The sequence below is a fragment of the Sinocyclocheilus rhinocerous genome, unplaced genomic scaffold (assembly GCF_001515625.1).
Source record: "Sinocyclocheilus rhinocerous isolate Xijiao unplaced genomic scaffold, SAMN03320098_v1.1 scaffold872, whole genome shotgun sequence".
NCBI lineage: Eukaryota > Metazoa > Chordata > Actinopteri > Cypriniformes > Cyprinidae > Sinocyclocheilus > Sinocyclocheilus rhinocerous.
In genome coordinates, this window is record NW_015639510.1 from 402,360 (window position 1) to 427,666 (window position 25,307).

Consider the following 25,307-nt stretch of genomic DNA (forward strand, 5'->3'; position numbering starts at 1 on the left):
AGCAAAAGATAGGAATAACTGACTTAAAACCATTTTTAGCTGCTGAAAATACTAGTGTTCTAATAAATTTGGCCGCCACTGTAAATAACACGGTTTTGTCGATTTCTCTCAGAATATTTACATAATTTTCGCGCAAATTCCCATGCACAAAAAAAGCTAAAGATAGAGAGAGATAGAGAGAGAGAGAGAGAGAGCGAGATAATAAACTTTAAAACACTCTTTCTCGATCGTTTCGCTCAGGTTGGTTCTTCCTCGAACAGCTGCGCGAGGACTGAACACTCCGCACTCTGTGCGCATGCGCAGTGAGAGCAGCGAGCGGCGCTCAATGCTGAATGCTCAGGCTTTCTCTCGCGAGGAAGGACGCCATTATCGGAATCCTCACAAACAACACGAGAATTCATCGTTCACACGGTAATATAAACCCTTCTGACATGCGACACCTCCCGCTCTCCGCGCGCTGCAGAAATATGGCGCTCTGCGTTAAAGAAATACACTTTATACTGCTGTTTTCGTCTCAACTGTGTCTTGCGTGCCATGAAGGGCACAAATGAGGCCTATTGCATTTCCCTGCTGCTGTTTTGAGCTGTTGGTTAGCAGGCGCCAGCTAACAGGCTACATTAGCAAGCTAGCTGCAGTTTGCTAACTGGACTGAAGCACTGGGTTTATTATTAAACTCTTACAAGATTGGCGGCGTTTAAAGAGTGTTTTGTGTTTTCTGAAACCGGGAAGCGTCGGTATTTTTTGGATTGTCCAAACATTGAGTGCTTAATAGAGTTGAACGAAATTAAGTCTTGAAACCTAACGTTAGTTATAATCTCACTCCGCAGCAGCACTTCATATTCACTTAGAAACATGCATGTCCTTCTTAAAAGTACCACTTTATGGATATATTTTAGGGCATGTACTATGGTAATAGTACCGTAATAATACCGAAATTTTTTCCATACCTTGGTGAACTGTGTAAATATTATTTAAGATTGAAATCTTGTGTTTTGGGTCTTACAAGGGTAAATAAATAACTGGCGCCGGTTGCAGACTGGTCATAACTTTTTATATTCAGTTATGAAAAGGTAGACTGGTCTTATTTGTATTGGAAAAGTAAGACTTTTAACCACTTGGCAGCTGCTAGTAAGTGTTGTATAGTGTTTTCTTTACTCTTTACTAAACTATCTAATTTTATGTATTTGAGGTCTGAGATGTGGGAACAGGGAAGAGAGAGAGAGGGCAAACATTTTGCATTTTAGGTCTAATCAGTCAGTATTGTCTTAAATAGCCTGCATAGCACTTCATCTTTTATAACATGGGTTTTTGACCAAATAAGTTATATTCAATCTTGATTTTTGTCAAATGTTGCAACAAGAAGTTTTTTGTGTGTGTGAAAAATTACAGTTTTGGACATATAAGGTAATAAAAATATTTAAAAAAATATCTTAACGTAACTACAATTGAGCATGTAAAACAAATATCTTTTAAAAAAAGTTCCATGTGGAGCATGCCCCCGGTTCTCCCCTTTCCCCCCCCTTACCTGTTTGCATACCTCCTGTTTGTTAAAAAAAAAAAAAGCCAATAATTATAAAAGAAAAAGAAAATCCATTCCATTATGAAACCAAATGTGTACCAGGCACTAATTTGTGATATTTAATTAATATAATAATGGTTGTAACAATTTAATAAATAATTATTCTTAAATAGTGTATTTTTAAATTTGAGTTATTTCAATTTAATATGTATTATATATTTTTTCCAGTTTATCTTCAAAAAAAATTGCAATTCATTTTATTTGTGATGGACAAAATAATGGACAAAAGAAGTGTAGGGTCACCTTCAGTACCACATCCTCCCTTCAGGGGCTTTTTTGTTTGGCAAGGACACAACGGTGCCTGCATGTCAAAATCACACATTTACCTTGTGGTGGCTTATAATATAAATATTACAATATTTAAAACACTTTCCATGAAAATGAAGGAAATGAATGAAAATTGTTAATCCTTTCCAAAATAATGAAAAGAAAAGAAAAAATAGCAAATCATTCATATAACATTGATATCAGTGTTAATTTAATCATTGAGATATCATTAATTTATATGTGAACCTAGACCACAAAACCAGTCATAAGGGTCAATTTTTTGAAATTGAGATTTGTACATCATCTGAAAGCTGAATAAATAAGCTTTCCATTGATGTATGGTTTATTAGGATAGGACAATATTTGGCCGAGATACAACTATTTGAAAATCTGGAATCTGAGGGTGCAAAAAAAATCAAAATATTGATAAAATCGCCTTTAAAGTTGTTCAAATGAAGTTCTTAGCAATGCATATTACTAATCAAAAATTAAGATTTGATATATTTACAATAGGAAATTTACAAAATATCTTCATGGAACAAGATCTTTACTTAATATAGGGAAAAAGTATTGCACGCGAGTGCTTTGTAAACATCCTTAAATATACAAAGCATCATGAAGCTTTGCGATGCAGTAACAGTCAGATCCAAAACATCTGCTTCATCTTTCAACAGCAGTTTCTTTGTGAATGGATTACAAAACACTGGTGCAATCCTCGACGAGTGAAAAATTTAAGGGGGTCTGAATACTTTCCGTACCCACTGTATATATAATACACACACACACACACACACACAAAGAAAAACAAGTAGATAGAATAGAAAAAATAGAAAGCTAGTTGTTGTTGTTTTTTTTTTTTTATAAAAATAAAAAAGAAGATAAAGTAGAATTAAAATAGAATAGAACGTGTTAGAGTGAGAGGGTCAAATAAAGGTGGAACAGATGTGTTTTTAGTCGTTTCTTGAAGATGGTTAAGGACTCAGCTGCTCGGATTGATTTGGGCAGGTCATTCCACCAGGAGGGAACAGTTAATGAAAAAGTCAGTGAAAGTGATTTTGTGCTTCTTTGAGATGGCACAATAATACGCCATTCACTTGCAGAACGCAAGCTTCTAGAGGGAACATAAGTTTGAAGTAATGAATTTAGGTAAATGGGAGCCAGTGGTGGTTTTGTAGGCAAACATTAATGCCTTGAATTTAATGCGAGCAGCTGCTGGTAGCCAGTGCAAATTGATGAACAGAGGTGTGACATGCGTTCTTTTCGGCTCATTAAAAATTTATCTTGCAGTGGCATTTTGGATTAATTGTAGAGGTTTGATAGAAGTGGCTGGAAGACCTGCCAAGAGAGCATTGCAATAGTCCAGCCTGGACAGAACAAGAGCTTGAACAAGGAGTTGTGTTGCATGTTCTGAAAGAAAGGGCCGGATCTTCTGATCTGTTTTGAGTAATGGAAATGTTTTCTTTTTATGGTTTTAGTTGACTGTAATAACCCTGATTGATACGACACAAGCAGTGATTTATCAGTGACATCTTTCTCAGACGCAGGTTTGAATGATGGCAGAGCAAGATTTGGTGGAGATCGTCCAGATCGCAGTGGCAGATTTGAATCATGAAGGACATCAAACAGGTGAGTACTCCTCTGAATCAGTAAAAAACTGCAGGTAGTGTTTGAGATTTTCTACAGTGTTTTTTTTTTTCCATTAAACTAGATGTCCTGGAGAATAATGAAGACGCTGATCCACCAGGCAGGAAACGAGCAAGGCTGGACATTAGCCAAGAAACCTCTATTAAGGTTATTAGAGATGATCTGTTAATCTGGTACAGAATATAAGTGGCTTGTATCAGCGAGGACGTTGGCTATAATCATGTTTTATTGCTGTGTTTCTCTCTCAGTCGATGCTGGTGTCCATCAGTCAGGCTGTCTGCCAGCGGCTGGACAGCATGGAGGCCAAGCTGCAGGTGCTTGAGGCCACCTGTCGAGGTTTAGTCGAGAAGCTGGACACAGTGATGGGGAAAAACCAGTCGACCATCCAGGTCCCCATGGTGTCAGGCTCCCCGTTTGGAGCCACTCAGACCTGCGACAAAGTACGCTGGTAAGTGGACCACAGATGATGGCCGGATGTTTTATTCGACAGCGCCTGGGCTTGTTTTGTCTTTTACTGAAGATGCTTCACCATTAATTCAAACCTGATCACAGCATCTTGAGATTGATTTTACATACTGATGAATTCACTTTATGGTAAATTATCTTTGAAAAAGTGGAAAATCATGTCCAGTTGGTCTTTATTTGGGAATATTTGAAGATCTGCATGACTGCAAACTTTCATATAGACTTGTCAACTAACATCACCTTCCCATGAGCCACCGACACCATTTAAAACAAGAGCACGTGTTTTATTTAGCTGTGCTTCTCATCTGATTCTGGACCTAGACTGTAAAAATTAGTTATCGTGTAGAAATAATCAAAATGATTATTGTATTAATATTTATGAATATTAACAATGAATTAATACATATATTTTTTGGGGGGCGTATTTATTAATTTTAAGGCCTAAAATATTTTTTGATAAACATTTAGTAAATATTTTTAATATTCATTATTTATTTATGATTAAATATATACAGTGGTGTGAAAAAGGTGTTGGCCCCCTTCCTGATTTCTTATTTTTGTGCATGTTTGTCACACTTTAATGTTTCAGATCATCAAACAAATTTAAATATTAGTCAAAGATAACACAAGTGAACACAACATGCATTTTTTAAATGAAGGTTTTTATTATTAAGGGAAAACCAAATTCAAAACTACATGGCCCTGTGTGAAGAAGTGTTTGCCCCCTAAACCTAATAACTGGTTGGGCCACCCTTAGCAGCAACAATTGCAATCAAGCGTTTGCGACAACTTGCAATGAGTCTGTTACAGCGCTGCGGAGGAATTTTGGTCCACCCATCTATGCCGAATTATGTAGTTTTGGGTTTTGTTTTCCCTTAATAATAAAAACCTTAATTTAAAAACTGCATGTTGTGTTTACTTGTGCTATCTTTGACTAATATTTAAATTTGTTTGATGATCTGAAACATTAAAGTGTGACAAACATGCAAAAAAATAAGAAATCAGGAAGGGGGCCAACACTTTTTCACACCACTGCATATATATTAAAAAAAAAAAATTTCCCCCTAATCATTCTTTTTTTATCTTGTGGGGGTTTAAAATATACAATATTACACTTTTCTTGGAAATGGAATGATTCTTTGAAAATGTTTACAAAATAATCATGGCAAATTAGAAAAAGTTATAGGATAAAATAAAAGTTAAGTCTCAATATCAAATGAGAATGCTGTGAATTTATGCCACTATTATGCCTTTAACATCAACAACAAAAGTTATGGGAAGTTTTTTCTACTCCTTATCGAAGTTAATAAGCAAATAAATTTTTCCGTCCTAACTATACGCAGTTATATGGTGCATTTTATTATGCAATTTTATTATTTATTATTAGATGTTTAGTCCGATACTGATCAAAAAAAACTGATAATTTCTTTCTTATTATGCTGGACACTCAAAAGCTGGCTGGTATTAAAATTCAATACTATTTTGTCTAAATAAATAAAAAAATTAAAACTAAAATCCTCTTAAATTCTGTGAATGAATTTAGGAATCGTAACAATCATTATTTTGAGATTTGCATTTAACAGTGTTACTAAATTATTATTAGTAGTAGTATTTTTATTATGTTTTTGTAAGCTTGACTTTGAGTGTTGGATGATGATAAAAGTAATCTAAAGTAAATTATCTGCACAATTAAATATTTAATAAATATTAAAGCTATGGTATCGGTATATATTGAGCATCTATTTATTATTATTAGAAAAGGCTTTTTTGTGTTGCGACCCACCATTTGAGAACCAGCAGTGATATTGGCAGTGTGAGACAGTAACAGTGAGTGTTTTCTGTCAGTGTTGTTCCTCATACAAATGTTATAGTGAGTGGAGACCGGCCGAAGACGCGGGAGGAAACTTCACCGCGTGCCTCAGACTCTTTAGAGAACCTGCTCAGCAAGTGAGTGCCACAGACTGTGCTTTTGTGCATTAAAGAATAAAAATATCCCCTGTGTTTGCATGGTGTATTTACCGTATTGACCCGAATATAAGACGATGTTTTTTTCTTGGAAATACATCTGAAAAAACGCGGTCGTCTTATATTCAGGGTCTAGACTTTGACATGTCAATAATACACCCACAACAATAGGTGGCGCCAAATACGCATAAAACGAGTGTGCCATGAAATACAAATAGGAAAAATATGCAATATGAAAATAATTGAAGACAAACTGTGTTTTACTGAGAAAAAAAACAAGATTTGGTTTTTAAAAAGCCTTTTTCCAAAAGGTACATCTGGAAAAAGGGGGGTCGTCTTATAATCTGGGTCGTTTTATATTCGGGCCAATACGGTAAATATATACAGGAGACAGTTTCTGGATCTGTTGCACAAGCTCTCCATAACATCTCTCGGTGTAATTTATGTTATGTTTTCTTTGCAGTACTGTTGGGCGAGGAAGACAGAAGACGATATTGCTGAAGGTTCCCATCCAGGAAGAGGTTCAGGAGGATCAGGAAAGCGGCTCTGAAACGAGCGATTCGGTGTCCAACAGCGGCCAGCCTTTATCTCAGAATACCAACAACGTAACACTCATCACTCTCAACTCAGAGGGTAAGATTCACAAGAGGATTATGCTTTGTCTTAAAATTTCCCTGATGATAATTACAGTCACATATGTATTTATTTGTGCACAAAAATCCCTTTAATACAGCAAGCTTTGATAGGACATAAAGGACCTTTTTTAACATAGTCAATGGACCCTTGTCACATTTCCGGTTCTCAGAAGCATAAGCGTTTCCATTTGCTCTAATAGCAATAAATAAATAAATCCAAGATATTTATGTATGATAATTGATATTTACATTTATTGATATTCACATTTGCAACGGGCAGCTCAAACAAGACCAAGTCCTATCTAAATGAATGAGGGAATCCTGAAATCTCAAAAACTGCTCGCTGAACTCTCGATTAAATTACTTATTTCAAATCAGCAACAAAATCTGAAATTAACTGCCCCATGAATGTTGCTTCTTATGCTCAAATAGCGTTTAAAAAGCTTATTTTTCAGGCTAGACCAGCCAGTGCGCATACGTAGTTATAACGCGCTTATATCATTGGCTGCTCTAGCACATAGACTGTACAAAAACATGGACGTAGTGTCCGTGACGTCGCCCGTAGTTTTCTGAAGAGCGTTTTTGAAGCTCAAAGTGGGCGGAGCCGGCCGTCGCCATCCTGGCAGCGCGTCACTCCCGGATAATCGAAAATGGGCAAAGAGGCGGGAGCAGGTTGCTGAAACCATGCCCACCTAGCTCGACGGTGGAGACAGCAGTGGCAATCCACCTGTCACTCAAGTGGCCACGCCCTTAATTATGCAGAACTTTAAGGCTTAATATAATTTAAACGGATGAGTTATAAAAAAATTCACCCCCCTCACAGTTGTCATGAAGGGCAAAATTAGCTATATAGACCAAAATCATTTTTTGAACCAGGCTGTAAACATGTTTTTTTCTGCTGTAAAGTTAGGCATTTTAACATGGGGAGTCTATGGGATTGACTCCCTTTTGCAGCCAGCCTCTAGCGGCCAGTTGACGAATTCTCACAGTTTAAAGGGTTAGTTCACCCAACAATGAAAATTAGCCCATAAATTACTCACCCTCAAGTTTGTTTTGTTTTAAGTCACTTCCATGTTGGCTTCACGAGAGAGAGCGGGAGTTTGCCGCTTGCTCTAGCCTCTGGTTTCTATGGGAACTGGAGCTTCTAACGACTGCTGCAGTGACACAGTGACTTTACCAATCAGCGATTGGCTCTTTCATTTAGAAGGCGGGACTATCCCGCCATATTGTGCCTTGCAGTTTCTCCCATTCATAAGTATAGGAGTGAACTGTCTTTGTATTTCTATAGTCTTTGTCCATACGTTCTTGAAGGTGTCATCAGGGGCGGGACATTGTCAGTACAGAGAGAATCTGATTGGACGAAAATCATTGGGCTGCAGAATAAGCCAGCATCAACATTATCAGTCTGTTTTCCAGAAGACAAAGACAGTAAATTTAACCTCTACTAAAAGCTAATTTTGTCAATGTTTAGAAGTAGACTAGCATATACATTTCCCCAAAGCTAAGAACTAAAAGCCACAAAAAATTCCAATTTTGATTTTATGGCGACTTTAAAGGATATAATTTTTATAAGCTGGTGGGAAACCATTTGTTTTGAGTTTAGCACAAACATGGCCTCACAAGAAGAGCAACAAATTTGAACAATTATTGAAAAGGTTTGAAGACATGGAAATCTTTGAAATGCATCTGCACAAATAAGATAATAGCATGTTTATGGCTCGCATGTGTTTTGTCTCTGTGGTTGGTTAACATTTAAACCTTGAAATCTTAGAAGTGTGAACAGAGAACAATAGGCTTTGGTTAGTGAAATCAAAGTGTGCTCAACTATTATTGAGTAATAATATAAACATGTTTTGACTATCCGCTATTACTCCCTGGACACTTTAAACAAAGCTTGTTACACCAGAAGCCCATGCGTGTTGTGTAAACGTCTGGCCGTCTGTGATTCAGGATGGTCTATTTGGTCTGGAAGAGGTCTGGGATTAAAGGGTTTGTTTTGATTGCTTAACTTCTGCTTTTGCTTTTCTTATTATTTGACTGGGTTGTTTTGGAGTGGCGTCTGGGTTAGCTTGGTTAGTTCAAAGACGTTCCTCCGCAAATATTCACTCGTTCGCAGCTGTTCGTGATGATATTTAGTCAACGAATGGTACATTTGGTTCCTTAAAGGCTATGCTTTTGTTTGTTTGTGTTGTTTTCCCCTTGCTTTAACCTCATCTATTGTTTTGATGTAGAGGAGTGGGGTAAAATGTGTCATCCCTTTAATCTAGCAAACTGTGCTACATTTTTGTCATGTGACCCTCTATTTAAAGAGTGGCATCTTATACAGTTGCTTGTAATTGAGAGATTCACTCTTTTTGCATGACAATTTTTTACATTTTTTTGTATTTTATTTTATTTTTTTATTTTTTTACAAAATGTCGAAAATTGTTTTGCTACATACAAATAATCTATATATATATATATAAATATATAAACAAATAATCTATATCCATATATAAATTTTTCTCATAATTGTTATGTATAAGTTTCCATATATTTTTACGTTTTGCTAGAATTGTGTATTTTATAGAAAATTATATTATATGAAAAATTGTCTTTCTGTATTGAAATATTCTGAATTTTACATATTTTAATTACATATAAATGTGTTAATTATTTATTCATCAATTTATCAATTTTAAAATCATGATAATTTTTGTATTATATTATATTATATTGACAATTTTTGCTACATTAAAATGGTCTAAATGTGAAATTTTTCTGTCTGGTTTAAAAATATAAAGGAAAAAACTGAATTAATTTTGCTAGAAATTATATGCTAGAAAATTTAATATTATTATATCGCAAAAGACTCAAATGTAAGCGGTCCACATATTCCTCAGCTTACCTTTTGACCTGACACACTTTACTCCCTAACATCATTTTTACACGCCCGCTTTGACGAGACACAGAAACCCACGTCCGTGATAAACCCTAATAAACCCCGTCAAGCTATAGCCGAAGCAATGCTTGGGCACATACCACACAGACAAATATTTAACAGAAATGCCTATTTAAAACATTTCTGAGACAAATTATGCCAAAGTCACAATATTTGTCTTCACTCGTGATGAGAACACATTCCTGGATATGCAATATTTCCAGTCTTAGTTATGTGAAGAAGAAATGTGATGGACTCACTGTTGAACTTCAGTCATCATTTTCAGTCATGCCAGCATTTTTGGCTAAATCAAGAAAGCGTCTCTGGTCTAAACCAGTAATGCTCTTGTGAAGTGTTTGTTTGGTGACAAATAATGTCCAGCAGGGGACACTCTTGCATTTGCTCTGAGCTGAGAATTCAGGTCTTGTAACCTCAGCAGACATTGAGGGACTTGCTCTCGCCCCTCCACAGATATTTGAGATTACTAGTCGTCTAATATCGAAGACAATGGCTGATGCTTCACTTGTTCCCACAATCCTGAATATATATACCGTCACATATTTCGATGTTTCATTATATCTTGCACAGTGATTTGCTCTCTAGATCAGGGGTTTACAAACTTTTTGATGCCAAATATCAAATATGTTGCTCTTATGCAAAGGTGCACCTTCCTAAAATATAAAGGCAGCTAAATATTTTCATAAAGTGTAAAGAAATTTATACTGTGTGAGAAAAATGTTAAGAGTGAGAAATATTGTAAGGACAATATGGTTAAAAAAGTAAAATAATTGGCATGTATCTTCTCATTGCAAAAAGCAAATGTAAATTATTAAGAAATAATCCGGAAAATATTTGAATAAGTAATTAAATAATGTGTATCTTTTTCTTTTATCCATTAGCGGTGTTATTTTAGTATTATTTATGTACTATTATAGTATTCACTGTAGTATTTTTAACTGGCTTTTTAAAATATATATTTTTTAAATTTTAGTTCAAGTTTTAGAGATTTTGTTATGTGCTTTTGTCATTTCTATTAGTTTTAATTGAATATTTCTATTTAATTTGTTTAATTTATTTCAGCTTTAGTCATTTTTAGTAATTCAACGTAACATTTTTTTTTGTTATTCATGTAATATTTATATTTTTATATTTACATTTTGTATTTCTATCCATTTATTTTGTAATATAATATACCGTATTGTCCCGAATATAAGACGATATTTTTTTCTTGGAAATACATCTGAAAAAACGCGGTCGTCTTATATTCAGGGGTCTAGACTTTGACATGTCAATAATACACCCACAACAATAGGTGGCGCCAAATATAATCGTTGTCTTATAATGAGGATCGTCTTATATTCGGGCCAATATGGTAATATAGTATAATATAAATATAAATATATTTTGCAATGCAAAAAAAAAAAAAATCCATATCTTTTTTTTTTTTTTGAATTAATAAAAAAATGGACAAACCCAAATATTTCTCATATAATAGAAAGGGAAAAATAAAAAATAAATTCTGAATATTTGAATGTAGCAAAAATATTGTCAGTATTGTGTAATATAATGTACCACAATAGAATAGAATTTATTCTAGAAAATACACATTTCTAGCAAAAGTTTCTCTCTCTCTATATATATATATAAACATACAATAATATTATTATATAATAATATATATAATAATAATAATAACAACACTATTTAGTTGTAGTGTTATTTATATAAGTTGCTGAATTTGTCCGCACACTGAAAAAATTTTCCAATCAGACCAAAACATTTTATTTATGTTATTTATATTAAATATCCTCCCATCCTGTCAGACAGCTTCATAGTTACATAACTCTTTTAAATTACAGTGGTAAGGCACTTGTCAACTTGGAAAAACTGTACATTTGGAAAAATATTTCTGTAATTGCAGTTTATTTTTCTCCTCCTTCTGTAGAGGACTATCCGGCAGGAACGTGGCTGGGTGATGAGAACAACCCTGAGATGCGCGTGCGCTGTCCGGTATCTCCAGCAGACATGCTGCACATCAGCACCAACTGTCGCACGGCAGAGAAGATGGCGCTGACGCTGCTGGACTACCTGTTCCACCGCGAGGTGCAGGCCGTCTCCAACCTCTCCGGACAGGGGAAGCACGGCAAGAAACAGCTGGACCCACTCATGATCTACGGCATCCGATGTAAGTCTGAACAATACCAGCATCATTATGATTTACAGTATGTAAATCGCAGTTCTGATTCCTCAAAATGATTCTGATTCCTGGACGATTCAGTTAATGATTCTTTGTTTTTGTATGAGCAGCCAGTTAGTAACTACATTAATTTAAGTGCCTTACATACTGTGTGTAAGTTGTAATATATATGTGTTTGATTCGGTTTAAAGTACCGACTCAAAGAGTCAATCAAGAGAATCAGATTAAACTGATTTGAACTTTATGGAAAAAAAAATTGTATGGTAAAGAAAATGTATGGTTTTGATTCACTAAAAAGAAGTTCATAAAAGCCATTTGTTTGGGAATCTGGTTACACACGGTTTTGATTCACTAAAAGAATCAGCTCATGATAATTTTTTGTGCAGGAATTGAACCACACTTGTCAATGCTGTAAATTTTTTATTTAAAAGGGTCATATGATGCTGCTAAAAAGAACATTATTTTGTGTATTTGGTGTAATGAAATGTGTTTATGCGGTTTAAGGTTCAAAAAACATTATTTTCCACATACTGTACATTATTGTTTCTCCTCTATGCCCCGCCTTTCTGAAACTCGTCAATTTTTACAAAGCTCATCGGTCTGAAAAGCAAGGTGTGCTCTGATTGGCCAGCTATCCAATGCAAAAGTTACTCCTTCTTTCTTTGTGTGAACATTTGGGCGGTGTTATGCAAATCTTCCCAGATCGTGACGTAGGTATGTGGGGGCGTGTTAGAACGAGCCATTTTAGGTAGGCGTGGCTGACTCTTAACTTTTATAAAGAATATCTCTTTGGATTTGAGACTTTAGTCTTTGCAACTTTACAGATCTTCTTTATGCACCAAGAGCTTGTAACACTCCAAAGAGAAAGGAAAATTTTAAATCGCATCATATGACCCCTTTAATAAAAGAACTGACTCAGAAGAGTCATTCATTCAGGAATTAGACTATATTGATTGTGCTATGTGGTTTCGATTCAATAAAAAGAGCTGTCTCTAAGGAGTCATTCATTTGAGACTTGTATTACATTGATTGTGCATTAAGGTTTTGATTCACTACTGGCTTGTAAGATTAGGAATTGGACTGCATTGGTTGTGCTGTATGTTTCTGATTCACTAAAAAGAACCAGTTTCTAAGAGTCTTTTGTGCAGGAATCAAACCACATTTGTCACTCGGTAAGGTTTTGATTCATTAAAAGAACTGGCTTATAAGATTCATTTGTTTAGGAGTAGGACTGCACTGGTTGTGCTGTTTGTTTTTGATTCACTAAGAAGAACCGGCTCATAAGAGTCATTCATTCAATAATTGGGCTATACTGAATTTGGTTTTGACTTTATAAAAATAACTAACTCATAAGAACCATTCATTTGAGTATCATAATACACTGATTGCGCTGCATGGTTTTGATTCATTCAAAATAATCAGTTCATACAAAACATTTGTTTAGGAATCTGATTACACTGAATGTGCTGTAAAGTTTTGATTCACTTCAAGAACTGGCTCATAAACGTCCTTTGTTTAGGATTTGGACTACACTGGTTATTGATTCACTAAAAAGAACCAGTTCATAAGAGTAATTTGTTCCAGAATCAGACTGCACTGGTTTTGCAGTATGTTTTAAATACAATGAAAAGAATCAAACATAATTCGGTTCTTTTTTTCTTTTTTTTTAAATTACCAATTCTGAGGCCTATTTGTTCCCAGCCCTCTCTGTGGCAAATCAGATCTTTGATTGTTCAGTTTAGTTTAGCTATATGAGTCTGTTTAATTAATCTCAGTTCTGTCCTGTCTAATTCAAATCATTCAAGTAGCTCAGCTGCGGTTCTGCCTCATCCGGCATCAGACTTATTTTCCCCACATGAGCTAATTAGAAACGCTTCTAACCGCTCTCATTCACAACAACTCGCGTCATGCCAATATGTAGGTCAATTAGTGCAACCAGCCATAAGTAACATCGAGGAATGAGCAAGTGAGGGTAATTATGAATACAAGGAATGTTACATGCAGTTTTGCACGGACAAACCCCATTTGACAGTGGCTAACGTGAATGAACTCGACTCAATGATCTGTACCAGAGCCGTGTTTATTTCTGCTACAAAGTGCAACGAGTTTATTTGCTTGCAGCATAAATGTATGACTAAATATTACATCAGTGTTTCCTCCCTTATTTCCTGACTGATTTTATTATGCTTGCAATGTCTCTGTCCATGTGTAACCAGGTCACCTGTTCCACAAGTTCACAGTTACCGAATCCGACTGGTACCGCATCAAGCAGAGCATCGACTCCAAATGTCGCACGGCTTGGCGGCGGAAGCAGCGAGGACAGAGTTTGGCGGTTAAGAGTTTCTCACGACGAACCCCCGCCTCGCAAAGCAGCTCAGGTACGAACCCTTGCGTCCTTTCCCGCCAATTTTGTCTCTTGCGAAACCCTGTTTCTCTTTGATTTTGATGCTAAGTGTCTAGGCCGCAGCTGGTTTGTGTTCAATTAAACATAAACATATGCTGCGAGAGAGAACACGCAGTTGTCGTTCCATATGTTAGTTCACTATCGAATTAGCTATGTATATAACCTCACATCCATTCGCGCAAAAGTCATGTGTACGTTGCGCACACATGTTTATGTTTGTGTGCGAGAGAGAGACTCTGTGACTGATGTTTCTTCATCTAACAGCTGGTTTTAATCTCAGGACAACGCCTCACGTCCTGTCCCTTCCTCTCAGAGATCCGCAGGCCTTCACCTTTGACCCGTTTCGGACGAACCCAAATATCCTGTATTGGTCCGTCACAGTGGTCCACACACTTACGATTGCTTCACCTCCTTCAGTCCAGCTGGAATAGTCCGCCCTGCGTGGTAGATTAAACTATTAGCTTATGAACAAGCCACCTGGTGCTCGGCCTTCTTTCAAACCAGAGCGAGAGGAACATGTGGTCTGTTGCTAATGCAAGGAACAAAGTGTTTCCATCCGAGAACTAAAATATCTTATTTTTGATGCGTAGGCATGGAGAAAATAAGCCGCACACCCTGCCATAGCTTGCAAAATTCTGTATTTATTTTAAAAATATTTTAAAGCTGACGTAATTTTTAACTATGTTACTGTGTTCCATCAGTCTCAAATTAAATTCGGGAACAGAAAAACAGGAATCGTGTTGCTTAGATGTGTTAATTTTAAACGGCTGTGATTCAATTAATTAGACGCAACCACGGTATGTTTTAAAATTAAAAACAGTTAGCAATCAATCACCAAATAGCCCATATTTATGGCAACTTGCTAAGTGATAGTTTCGATCTACTGATGATGAATAATAATAATAATAATAATAATAATAATGCATTTTATTTAATGGCGCCTTTCAAAACACCCAAGGTCACCTCACACACCTCACAAGATAAAAATAAATACAAATCACTACACAATAAAAAAACACAACAAATGCTCCGCATATACAGATAAAGTGCAGTAAAAGACTCAATAAAACATTATAAGAAAGCCTGTATAAAAAGATATGTCTTAAGACGCGTTTTAAAAGTCAGCAGGCAATCGCTGTTGCGAATATCAGGGGGAAGGGAGTTCCATAGGCGGGGGGCAGCATAGCTAAAAGAATAATTCATATTTTGTGTAATTTATGGTGTTTAAGGGTGTGTTCACACTTGTCATGTTTGGTTCGATTAAAACGAACTCTGGTGCGATTGCTCTGTTAGTGCGGTTTGTTTGAGTAAGTGTGAACGCTGCCATCCGAACCCTGGTGCGCACCAAACAAGCGGACCGAGACTGCTTAAAAGATGGGTCTCGGTCCGCTTCCAAACAAACTCTGGTGCGGTTCGAATGAAATATGAACACAACACGGACCAAATACTTCTAAACGAACCAAAAACAGCAAGTAATGACGACGCTATGCGACATGATTTGATGAAGGGAACAAGCGGTGTATCCAAAACAAAATGAGCAGAGGGCAAACAGAGCAACGAGAAGGTAAACTGCCTTTTATGAACTTTTTGTGAGTTCGCAGGTGGTAAAAATAAAATTATATACGTGCAAAAATGGGCGCGCTTAGTCCAGCAGACGGCATTAGGTGTATTCGACTTAAAGCGCTTTAAGTCAAACACACCTTTTCCTGAGTTCCGTCATGATATAAACGTCATTCAACCCGACCAATCAGGTTATGAATGTATCACTATGCCTTTAGGTTTGGTATCTTTGGGTTCGCTGTCAAAAATGCCAGTGTGAACGCTAAGCGGGCCAGGACCAAATGTATCGTTTTCCTTTTTGGTCCGGACCAAATGAGCAAAACAAACCAAACTACAAGTGTGAACACGTCCTAAATCATACCTGTGAACTCACATTTTGGCCAGGTAAGTTTTGATGGCATTTTCTTTTCATATGACCTCCCTATAATGCCTGTAATAACGTAGTGTTTACTTAAAGTAACAGCTATGATTCTGCTGTTCCACAAGCGCCACCTTCTGGCAAAGAGTGAATTTGCATATTCACTTATATTCACATTTTATGCAGAACAGTGTAGTAAATGTTAACTGGTATACCAACAAGAAATTTTTTTTAAATTGGACATAATCATCAGGAAGCTAAAAAAAAAAAAAAAACACTTTAATGTGGGGTAGTGGGGCCTAAAGTAATGCTGTAGCCCAGGGTCCTCTGATTAACTTAAGGCCCCTTGTACAGATCATTTGATATTTTGAATATCTAATAAGCAGCAATATTTTGCTCAGACAACAGTTTTTGTTAGCACATATTTTGAATATCTAATAAGCAGCAATATTTTGCTCAGACAACAGTTTTTGTTAGCACATATTCGCATACAATACCACTTTGCCTCCTGCCAGCTCTGATCTGTCCTATCATATCAAAGGCGAAAATGAAGTCTTAAAGTTAATAAATGCCGTCGTTTTGGTCAAACAACCATTTTTGTTTGCTTATATTAAATCAAGAACTTAAAATTCTGTATATTTTATATTTCATGTTTTTATCAGACCTTTGTTCGCAACACATTACCTTACCAAGTTTGCAAACATGGTTGCTGACTGTTAGATAATGATTCTGAATGTGAACTAACTGGTAGAACATGAAATCAAAAAACTTCTTCATATTTAACAATAAGTAGCAACATTTTGGTCAAATATTCGTTTGCCTGTGTTACCATACCATGTCTTTAAGCTAACCGCTAGACTGTGGATCCTTTTATGGACATTTTGAACATTTAATAAGCAGAGACTTTGGTTTGTTTTCACACTTTACCATGACATGCTAACCACATGTGCTAGAAAAAGTTTTGAAAACCTTCTCTATTGAAATGGTCAGTTGACCAAAAAAAAGGCTACTTATTAAATAATATGTAGGCACTTTTTGGTGAAATGGCCATATTTGTTTGCATATGTTACTGTGTTTTCAGCATGTGTGCTAACCACGAGGCCATGGATCTGACAAAATATTATATTTGAATAAGCAGCAATCTTTTGGTCAAATGACCATTTTTGTTGCAAAAATTCCTTAACCATATTTTAAAACATGGTTGCTAACAGCTACAACATGAATTTGAGAAACATCTCTGTATTTAAATTAGAAGCTGTGATTTGGTCAAACTACCATTTTCGTTGGCGGACATTACAATGTGACACTTCTAAGCATGTATGCTAACCTTTATATCTTGGATCTGACAAAATTTTGTATACTTATTTAAACTCTGACACATCTGTCAAACGACTAGCTGCATACACTTTACCATGTTTTTGATTTTCACTGTAGAATTAGCAAAGCTCTTTTATTCCATTCAACCAAATTCAGAATGTTTTAAGTTGAAGCATTTTCATCAAACAACCATTTTCAGATACTTTATCATTCTGTGTTTTAGATTATGATTGTATAATTATCAAAAATGTTTTATTTAAAAACATTTGGTAACTTTACCATACCTTTGTTTGTTAGCATGTGTGCTAACTGCCAGGTCACAAATCCAACAAAATTTAGTATGTTTAGTAAGCTGCAGCATTTTCATCAAACAACTATCCTCAGACACATTATCATGCTGTGATTTAATTGTCATCATAGAATCATAAAATACAGTTGTTTTTGTTTTATACGGGTATTGCTAAACCAATAGCAGCCAAGAAGCGAAAGCTAGCAAGCTGAAGGACAAATTGGTCTGGAGATCTTTCAGATGCATAAAATTGAATCCGGTTTACTTTTCATCCGCAACCTTGGGAAGACCCAACGCAGTCTCAGATCACATTGCACTAACAGTGCGGCATTGTCACATTCGGTGCCTTTTCCTCTAAGAAACGTTAGCCTGCTAATAAGCTCTTCGCTATGATTTAAAATCACTCCAACTTTGTAAATGAACACCCGCACCGTTTTTTCCAGAGACGACTTGACGACCTTTAATCAGAAATGTGGTGAGTGTGTGTTTTAAGCGTCTGGGCTGTTGTAGCATGTCGGTAATTCTCGTTGTTTAGACTGAGGGGTTGGGTTTACGTACAGTTTTAGGGCACGAGAGCGTTTGGGCTGCTAGGTCGAGAGCCCTTGTTGTGTATTTTGAGATCGTTTACGCTGTATAAACACACTCTAATCTGGCAGATGCACTGGATCCCGTCCAGCAGCAGTCGGAAGGGATTTTCCTCAAGTTCAGGGTGTGTGTATGTGAACTCTTTAACTTCTCTTCATCTGTGAGAACCTTGTTTATCGTATGTTCTCTTCTGCATTTGTTTGAGTTCGCGCATGTTCACATTCGTACAAATATCTTAGGGTATGTGACCTGCGGCTGTGTGAGCGAATGGGCGTTCGTCTGATTGCACCGAAATCATGATGGAGGACAGACTGTGGTCTCGCTCTTTATCTCTGTCCTGCTGAAGTGTGTGTGTGTTTGGCAAGTTACAATGCAGCATCTTCTGTTATTGAAAGCAGTTGTTTGACCCGGTCTCTCTAGTTTCTGGTTTGACCCACATAGTTGGACTGTGTTATGAACTTGTTTATGTGTGTCCTCGAGCAGATGGAGTGTCGGCCGCAGAGACGTCGGCTATCGAGACCTCTACCCAGCAGGCTTTGCACTACGCTCTGGCTGGAGCCGCACAGCAAGTCCAGATTCACCGTATAGGAGAAGACGGACAGGTGCAAGTCGTGAGTATCATCATATCATCATCCAAAAGGCCAACCCACGCAAATATATATAAATATACTAGTGCTGTCAAATGATTAATCGCGATTAATCGCATTCCAAAATAAAAGTTTTTGTTTACATAATATATGTGTGTGCACTGTGTATATTTATTATGTATATATAAATACACACACATACAGTATATATTTTGTAAATTACATTTATATATTTATATTCTTATATTTTATATTATTTATATTATATTTATTTAATATATAAACATAACATATCTTTCTTAAATATATACATGCATGTGCTTGTATTTATAGATACATAATAAATATACACAGCACACACACATATATAATGTAAACCAACTTTTATTTTGGATGCGATTAATCGTTTGACAACAATAAAATATACATTAAACTGCAGCACAGTGAATCATGACTCAACTCTGTCTTTCTATCTATATATCTATCTATCTGTCTGTCTATCGTTCTTTCGTTCTATCTATCATTCTGTTGTTTGTTCGTTCGTTTATTTGTTCTAGATAGATAGAGAGAGAGAGAGAGAGAGATAGAGACTATATATTTGGGATTATTTGGAAAGAAAAACCCAGGGGGTCCGGCAATTATTGTTTGCAAGTTTTTAAGTTAACCCAAAGCTAAAGCTCAGCAAAAATGTATTATTAATAAAAATAAAATTACAATTTTCATTAATTATAATTAAAATTGTCAAGCATGGCTCTTTACATTTAAAATTATTTGATTTTATTATTATACAATAATTATTTAAATGCCTTTACAATGTGAGCACAGTTTAAGAGGTTCTTGGAGCTCAAGGTGGGCTCTTTTGACTTAGCCAGTATGCAGGGCCATAGCAACCATGGCCAACCACCACTTTTTTCACCAAACGTAAATATCTTATGGCGATTTTCCACTGCGTGGTATGACTCGGTTTGCGTTTCCACTGCAGTTCATTACCGCTTTAGAGTGGGCGGGATTATTCACATGTCGTTATAGTTGCGCCGCCTCTACTACCACGACTCCTGAAAACCTTTTCGGCCAATCCGTGATCAGCAGAGTTTACACGTCACGGTTTGGTAACGTTACGGTTCACTTGGAACCTCAACCGAGGTGGTACTGAAAAAAGTACCAGGTACTGTACCCAGTGGAAAACCCCCCAAAAGTGAACCGTACCGAACCTTACCATGCAGTGGAAAAGCACCATTACTTAATTCAGACATTTGCAAGACCACACATCTCGTAACAACGCATACATACCCATTCATCTCAAATCTGTCTCAGCTGCGCAGACAAATGCATAAACACACTCAAACATCTCCTGATCTCTCTGTAAGAAGGTCTGGGTCTCCCTGAACTCTGGTACTCAGAGGAAAAGTCAATCCCCTGCAATCGTTTAATGGAGCTTTAACAGCAGAGTTTCCGCTGTGCCCGATCATGAGGTCCTAAACATGATCTCTGACTCTCACAGCTGCATGAGGTCATCTCCACCCCGACACACCATCCGAAATATGATCTGCATACATTGTGACAGCACAATCAAAACCCTGAATACACAACGTATAATCAGGAGAGTTAAATCTGCGGAGGAGTTCTTGGCATCAGTGGACTCAGAAACGGATCTGTCATCTGTTGTTTGTGTAACATCTCCCTGAACCGAACCATAATAGTTGTACTCTCGGAGGCAACAACTGAATGGTCAGCTTTTGTCAAGGCCTTTGGTCACTCGCACATAATCGATAATTTTAGCTTGTCAGATACGGCAAACAATGACACGCTCTTTTTAGGTTTTGAATGATCGCTTGTGTATAAACTTTCCAAAATTAGACTTTTTTCATGAGAATTTTGGGAAGGGTTTGGTGGAAAAAACTGATTAACAAAACCAGTAATATCAAATGTTTAGGAACACATCATATTATTTGTGGAAAAATGTGTTGTTTCTATACCGCAGTATTGAACTATCAAGCAACACGAGACTAAAAAGTCATCCAAGGTTAACCATGATACATTTGGCGTGTTATAATAATTTAAATACAGTAAATACTTTACTGAAAGACGCCAGTCGTTTTGTTATGATTGTCATTAGAAAACATCATTACATTGCCATTATTGGTAAATTTGTAGGGCCCTATGATTTCTGCGATGTGGAAAACACAGACGGAATCGCGGAATCCAGTCATAAAAACGGAATTTACTGTATAAAACGGAATGTCACGGAATTTGCCAAATTTTGGATGAATAAATCAAAAGTAGGTCAGTACATTTCAATCAAATGGACTAGTGTCTGTGAATATTAACCCACAAAAAGCCTATTTAAATCCTGCATGTTCTGCGTGTCCCTGTGTGAATGAATAGCGCAGACGTGCGGTTTTGTTTACTGCACATACATGAACACATGAACATCATCTCTAGAACTGCTGTGAGAGTCACTTCATGAGCATTTTACCTATCGTCTATCGTCATATCATATACACACAGAAACCTAAAGATCTTCACAGCAACCCATCAAAATAAAAGTTCAGTTTAACTTGAAGAAACTGTGACAGAAATATATTACTCAATGTAATGATAATAAAATTATTATTAAAACTTTATTTTTAAAGAAATATTAACCAGAAAAAAATGTTTTCCAGAGTTTATTTACCAGAAAAATGTAAATACCCAAAACAGGATTTGAAAATAAAGAAATAAAATAATAAATAATTTTTTTAATCAAATCAATTATAGATGCTTTTGATTCTTCTATATATATATATGTATATACTCACCTGCCTATAGCCTTAGTAATCCTGAAGACATTGATTAGCTTGTTCAGGTGTGTTTGATTAGGGGTGGAGCTGAACTCTGCAGGACTGCGGCTGTCTAGGACCGAACTTGCCTACCCCTGGTCTAGGGTAACATGGTTGAATATATTTGCACTTTGCGGTTGCAAAACACTGCAAAAACTGGGGAAAAAATTCTACTTCCTACTGTGGGAAGGATTCAAATGCTGTTACTTTTTGTCATAAAAAAATAAAAAGTACTTAAGTTTTTGTGGTAAAATCCTGTGGTAACAAGGTTGTGTTCTTGTTGAACAGAGCTAAATATTACAATTTTAGTACTTAAAATTAGTTTATAATTACAAATTGTTTAATTACATATGAATTGAATATAAATTCCACAGATTGTCTCAAAAATATGACATGGTCTTATGAATTATTGAGTTGGTGGGAGAGGCCAAAATGATCATTTTAAGAATGAGGTTACAAACATTTAGTGCTACTTTAATGCTAGTTCATTTTAAGGTAGATAATCTGTAATTAATAGTTATTGCAACAAAAACCCGGTAGATGTACATCTAAGGCGCTGTTCACACACAGAACACATTTTTGCATTCCACTGCTTTGATTTCTATTGTTTTTCTTTAACATTGTGCTTGACACAGTGTTATAAAAACATGCTCAAGTTCAAACTATTAAAAAATTGTCTAGAGACTTTTTTTTTTTTTCATTCCACTGCTCATGTCTTGCATTTTTAAACACAAAAATCCATTTCTGCATGAAAGTCCTCTAATGCTTTTGCAAAAATGTGGGACAGCAATCTGTATCTCATCCATGGAAACTGGCAGCTGCTGAAATTTGAATATGTCTGTCTTTCCTGTCTTGCAGGGCAACCTACAGATCCACCAAGTACATGTTGGGCAAGATGGCCAGGTAAATGTAGGTACCCTTTTACATTTATTGGTCTGTTTTTGTGTGACAGTGTCTTTGTGCGTCCTCTTTCGTTTTTTATTTGTTCTGAGAAAGTGATGTTTGGGACAGAGTGCACTTCCTGTTTCTCAGCACACATCAAAGATGGACTCTAGATTAAACAGGGCTGAAAAGCAATAGAGGCCTGTGTGGAAATTCAGCTCATTTCACACACACAAACACATTCTGAACGTCAAAATTTTGGATCGTTACAGTAAACTAGATAAAAATAAATATTGAAATATTGCTCTGGCAGCTGGCTAAAATAAAATAAATTGAAGGATTTTCTTTCCTTTTTTTAAGGGACCGTTTACACGACAACGTCTTCAGCCAAAAACGGGAAACTTTTTATTCGTTTTGACTGTTCGTTTACACAACAACGGCATTTTGGGGACTGAAAACGAATATTTTTGAAAACGGGTTTCAAAGTGCAAGTTTTTGAAAACGCCACCGTTATCATTTCCGTGTGAACACCCAAAACGGGAATCTTTGAAAACGGTGACGTCATGCGCGTGCGTAGTATGTGTTCGGTATGTAGACATGCGCAGTACGTGTCGATTTTAAAGGCAAGTGCGAACAAACATACACAACAATGGTACTGTTTTTGTACATGGTACTGTTTTTGCTGTTTAAGAGTTTGCTAACGCTTCTTCAGCAAAGTGTGGATTTACTTCACCAATATTACAACCAACAGCGGAGACGCATCATATACAACATATAATCGTCACTTCCCTACAGGTACTGTTTACTAATTGTCGTGTAAACGTAGCCTAAAAAAATATATTTTATTTCAGTAAACATTTCTTATTTCACTGAACATTTTTTTATGGTATTAGTTAAATATAATAACCTGAACTTAGCAACCATATAACAACATTCAGCGTTGTAGTGGAATAGGGCTGTCAAATAAAAATCCACATTCGAATGCAAAAACGTTGCATTCGAATTTTAGGTGTGCGTTGGGCAGCCTTATCAGTGGCACACGAGATGCGATGACGATGTAGGTGTCATTGCATTTTAATGCTTTTATTAGCCTATCCAATTGAACCCACTAGATGTGGTGCTGCTCATTCAAAATATTGCAGAAAAAGAGAACATCAACGCGGAGAAGATCTACGGCAAAACCGAAACCAAGCCGTTCACACAGAACACATATTTATCGCATTTTCTATAGGGGCATCTATCCCATTGCACTCGTGTGTCACATGTTTAAAAAGCCATGTAAAATTAATTTAAGTTCAACTTTTAAAAAACATGTCTCGAGACTTTATGGCAGTTTTTCTCCATCCCAATTCATCTAATGTTTTTAAATGAAAGTTTTCAGTCCTTTGTATTAAACGATACATACATACATGATGCTGTTTTGTTTCTAATTGTTTAAGCAACTTAATTATATTTAGTTTATAAACATTATTTTAAACATTATGCATTCTTTTTTCAAAGATGGCCATGTTATTTTATTGCTTTGAATAAATGTGCATTAGTAATATTTTGCTCGAAGCACCCTCTTGAAATTATGCCTTTTAAATTCTAATATAATTTGAATATTGATAATATTTAAGTACAAAATTCGAATTTAGTTTTTCAGTCATTTTGTCAGCTGTGTTGTGGAACATACACTTCAAAAACTGCTCACTTTTTCCTCAGAAACTGAAAATCTAGGTTGTATTTTGCCATTAAGGCGGCTTTTGCTGTTTTATCAGCACTTGTTTTTACTAGCCTGTTTCCCAGTTCCAGCTTTTTACACACACTCATGCACCCATAACATACTCCATTATGGTGATAGTTTTCATCTGTACAGTAGCAATGAGTAAATGTTTGCATTTTTTTTTATATATTCCTGGCAAATCTCCCAGATGCTTGTAGATATGAGGGTGTATTTAGTCCCATAGTGCCAAAGTTTGCACGTACACAAAATACATGTTTCCTGAAATCTCTAACTGGCTAATATGCATTAGACAACATCTATCTGCATTCACGTGAATCGAAATACGAAGAGGAAATAGGCGAAAGAAAATGTCATTAGCCCTAAAACAGCGTTCAGATGATTTCCCTGGACCTCTTCCACATCTCTCTCTGCATCAGGTCTTTTTGTCCCTTCCAAGGATTTCTTCACTCTGGTCCCTCCTCCTCTTCCTCCATCTCCTCTCTTTTCATCTCCACGTGGTATGGTTCATCTGTCTTCGACTCCTCTCCATCCTGTAAACAGCTGTAGGCCTGTCCTCCACTCAGCCTCAGGTCAGCAAAATTTCAGGCCAGCAGTACTGCAGTCACCTCAAAGCTTTCAGCAGGGGTATAAATGCTCCGAAAACACTTTATATCAAAGTGTTTACACAGTAATGGAAATTCTGTCGTCATTTACCCTTGTTCCAAACCCGTTTGATTTTCTTTCTTCCATAAAACACAGGAGAAGTTTCGAAGAATGTCCTGGTCGCTATTTTCCATACAAATACAACGAATGTGAAATTATATTTCATGTTTCAAAAAAGATGCAAGAAAAAGCTAAAATGATCATTAAAGTGATCCATACGACTTGTATACTTTGTTGGTCTTTTTTTGATAGATTACTTGATAGAAAGTAAGCCATATGCGTTTGGAACGGCACCAGGGTGAATAAACAATGACAGAATTTTACTTTTTGGATGAACTATTTCAAGTCCAAGACATTCTATAATAAAGCCAATAAAAATATTAATTACCTTGGCAAAAAGTGGTCCATATGCATAACAGACAATGTCCTCTGTGCTTCACTGTAAACTCTGTCTTTAACCTGAATC

The 25,307-nt window shown here is 36.2% G+C and overlaps 1 protein-coding gene across 1 annotated transcript in view; it reads left to right on the top strand.

The window, feature by feature from the left end:
- Positions 1-330: 330 nt before the first annotated feature.
- LOC107751277 (protein BANP-like) overlaps positions 331-25,307 on the top strand; it is a 46,272-nt gene continuing 21,295 nt past the window's right edge. The window contains exons 1-10 of the mRNA XM_016566954.1: positions 331-411; positions 3,385-3,472; positions 3,555-3,637; positions 3,739-3,938; positions 5,801-5,902; positions 6,384-6,553; positions 11,421-11,660; positions 13,889-14,050; positions 18,669-18,796; positions 22,450-22,500. Of these exons, the coding sequence (XP_016422440.1) occupies positions 3,397-3,472; positions 3,555-3,637; positions 3,739-3,938; positions 5,801-5,902; positions 6,384-6,553; positions 11,421-11,660; positions 13,889-14,050; positions 18,669-18,796; positions 22,450-22,500 (1,212 nt within the window). The 5' untranslated portion in view covers positions 331-411; positions 3,385-3,396. The remainder of the gene's footprint in view (positions 412-3,384; positions 3,473-3,554; positions 3,638-3,738; positions 3,939-5,800; positions 5,903-6,383; positions 6,554-11,420; positions 11,661-13,888; positions 14,051-18,668; positions 18,797-22,449; positions 22,501-25,307) is intronic.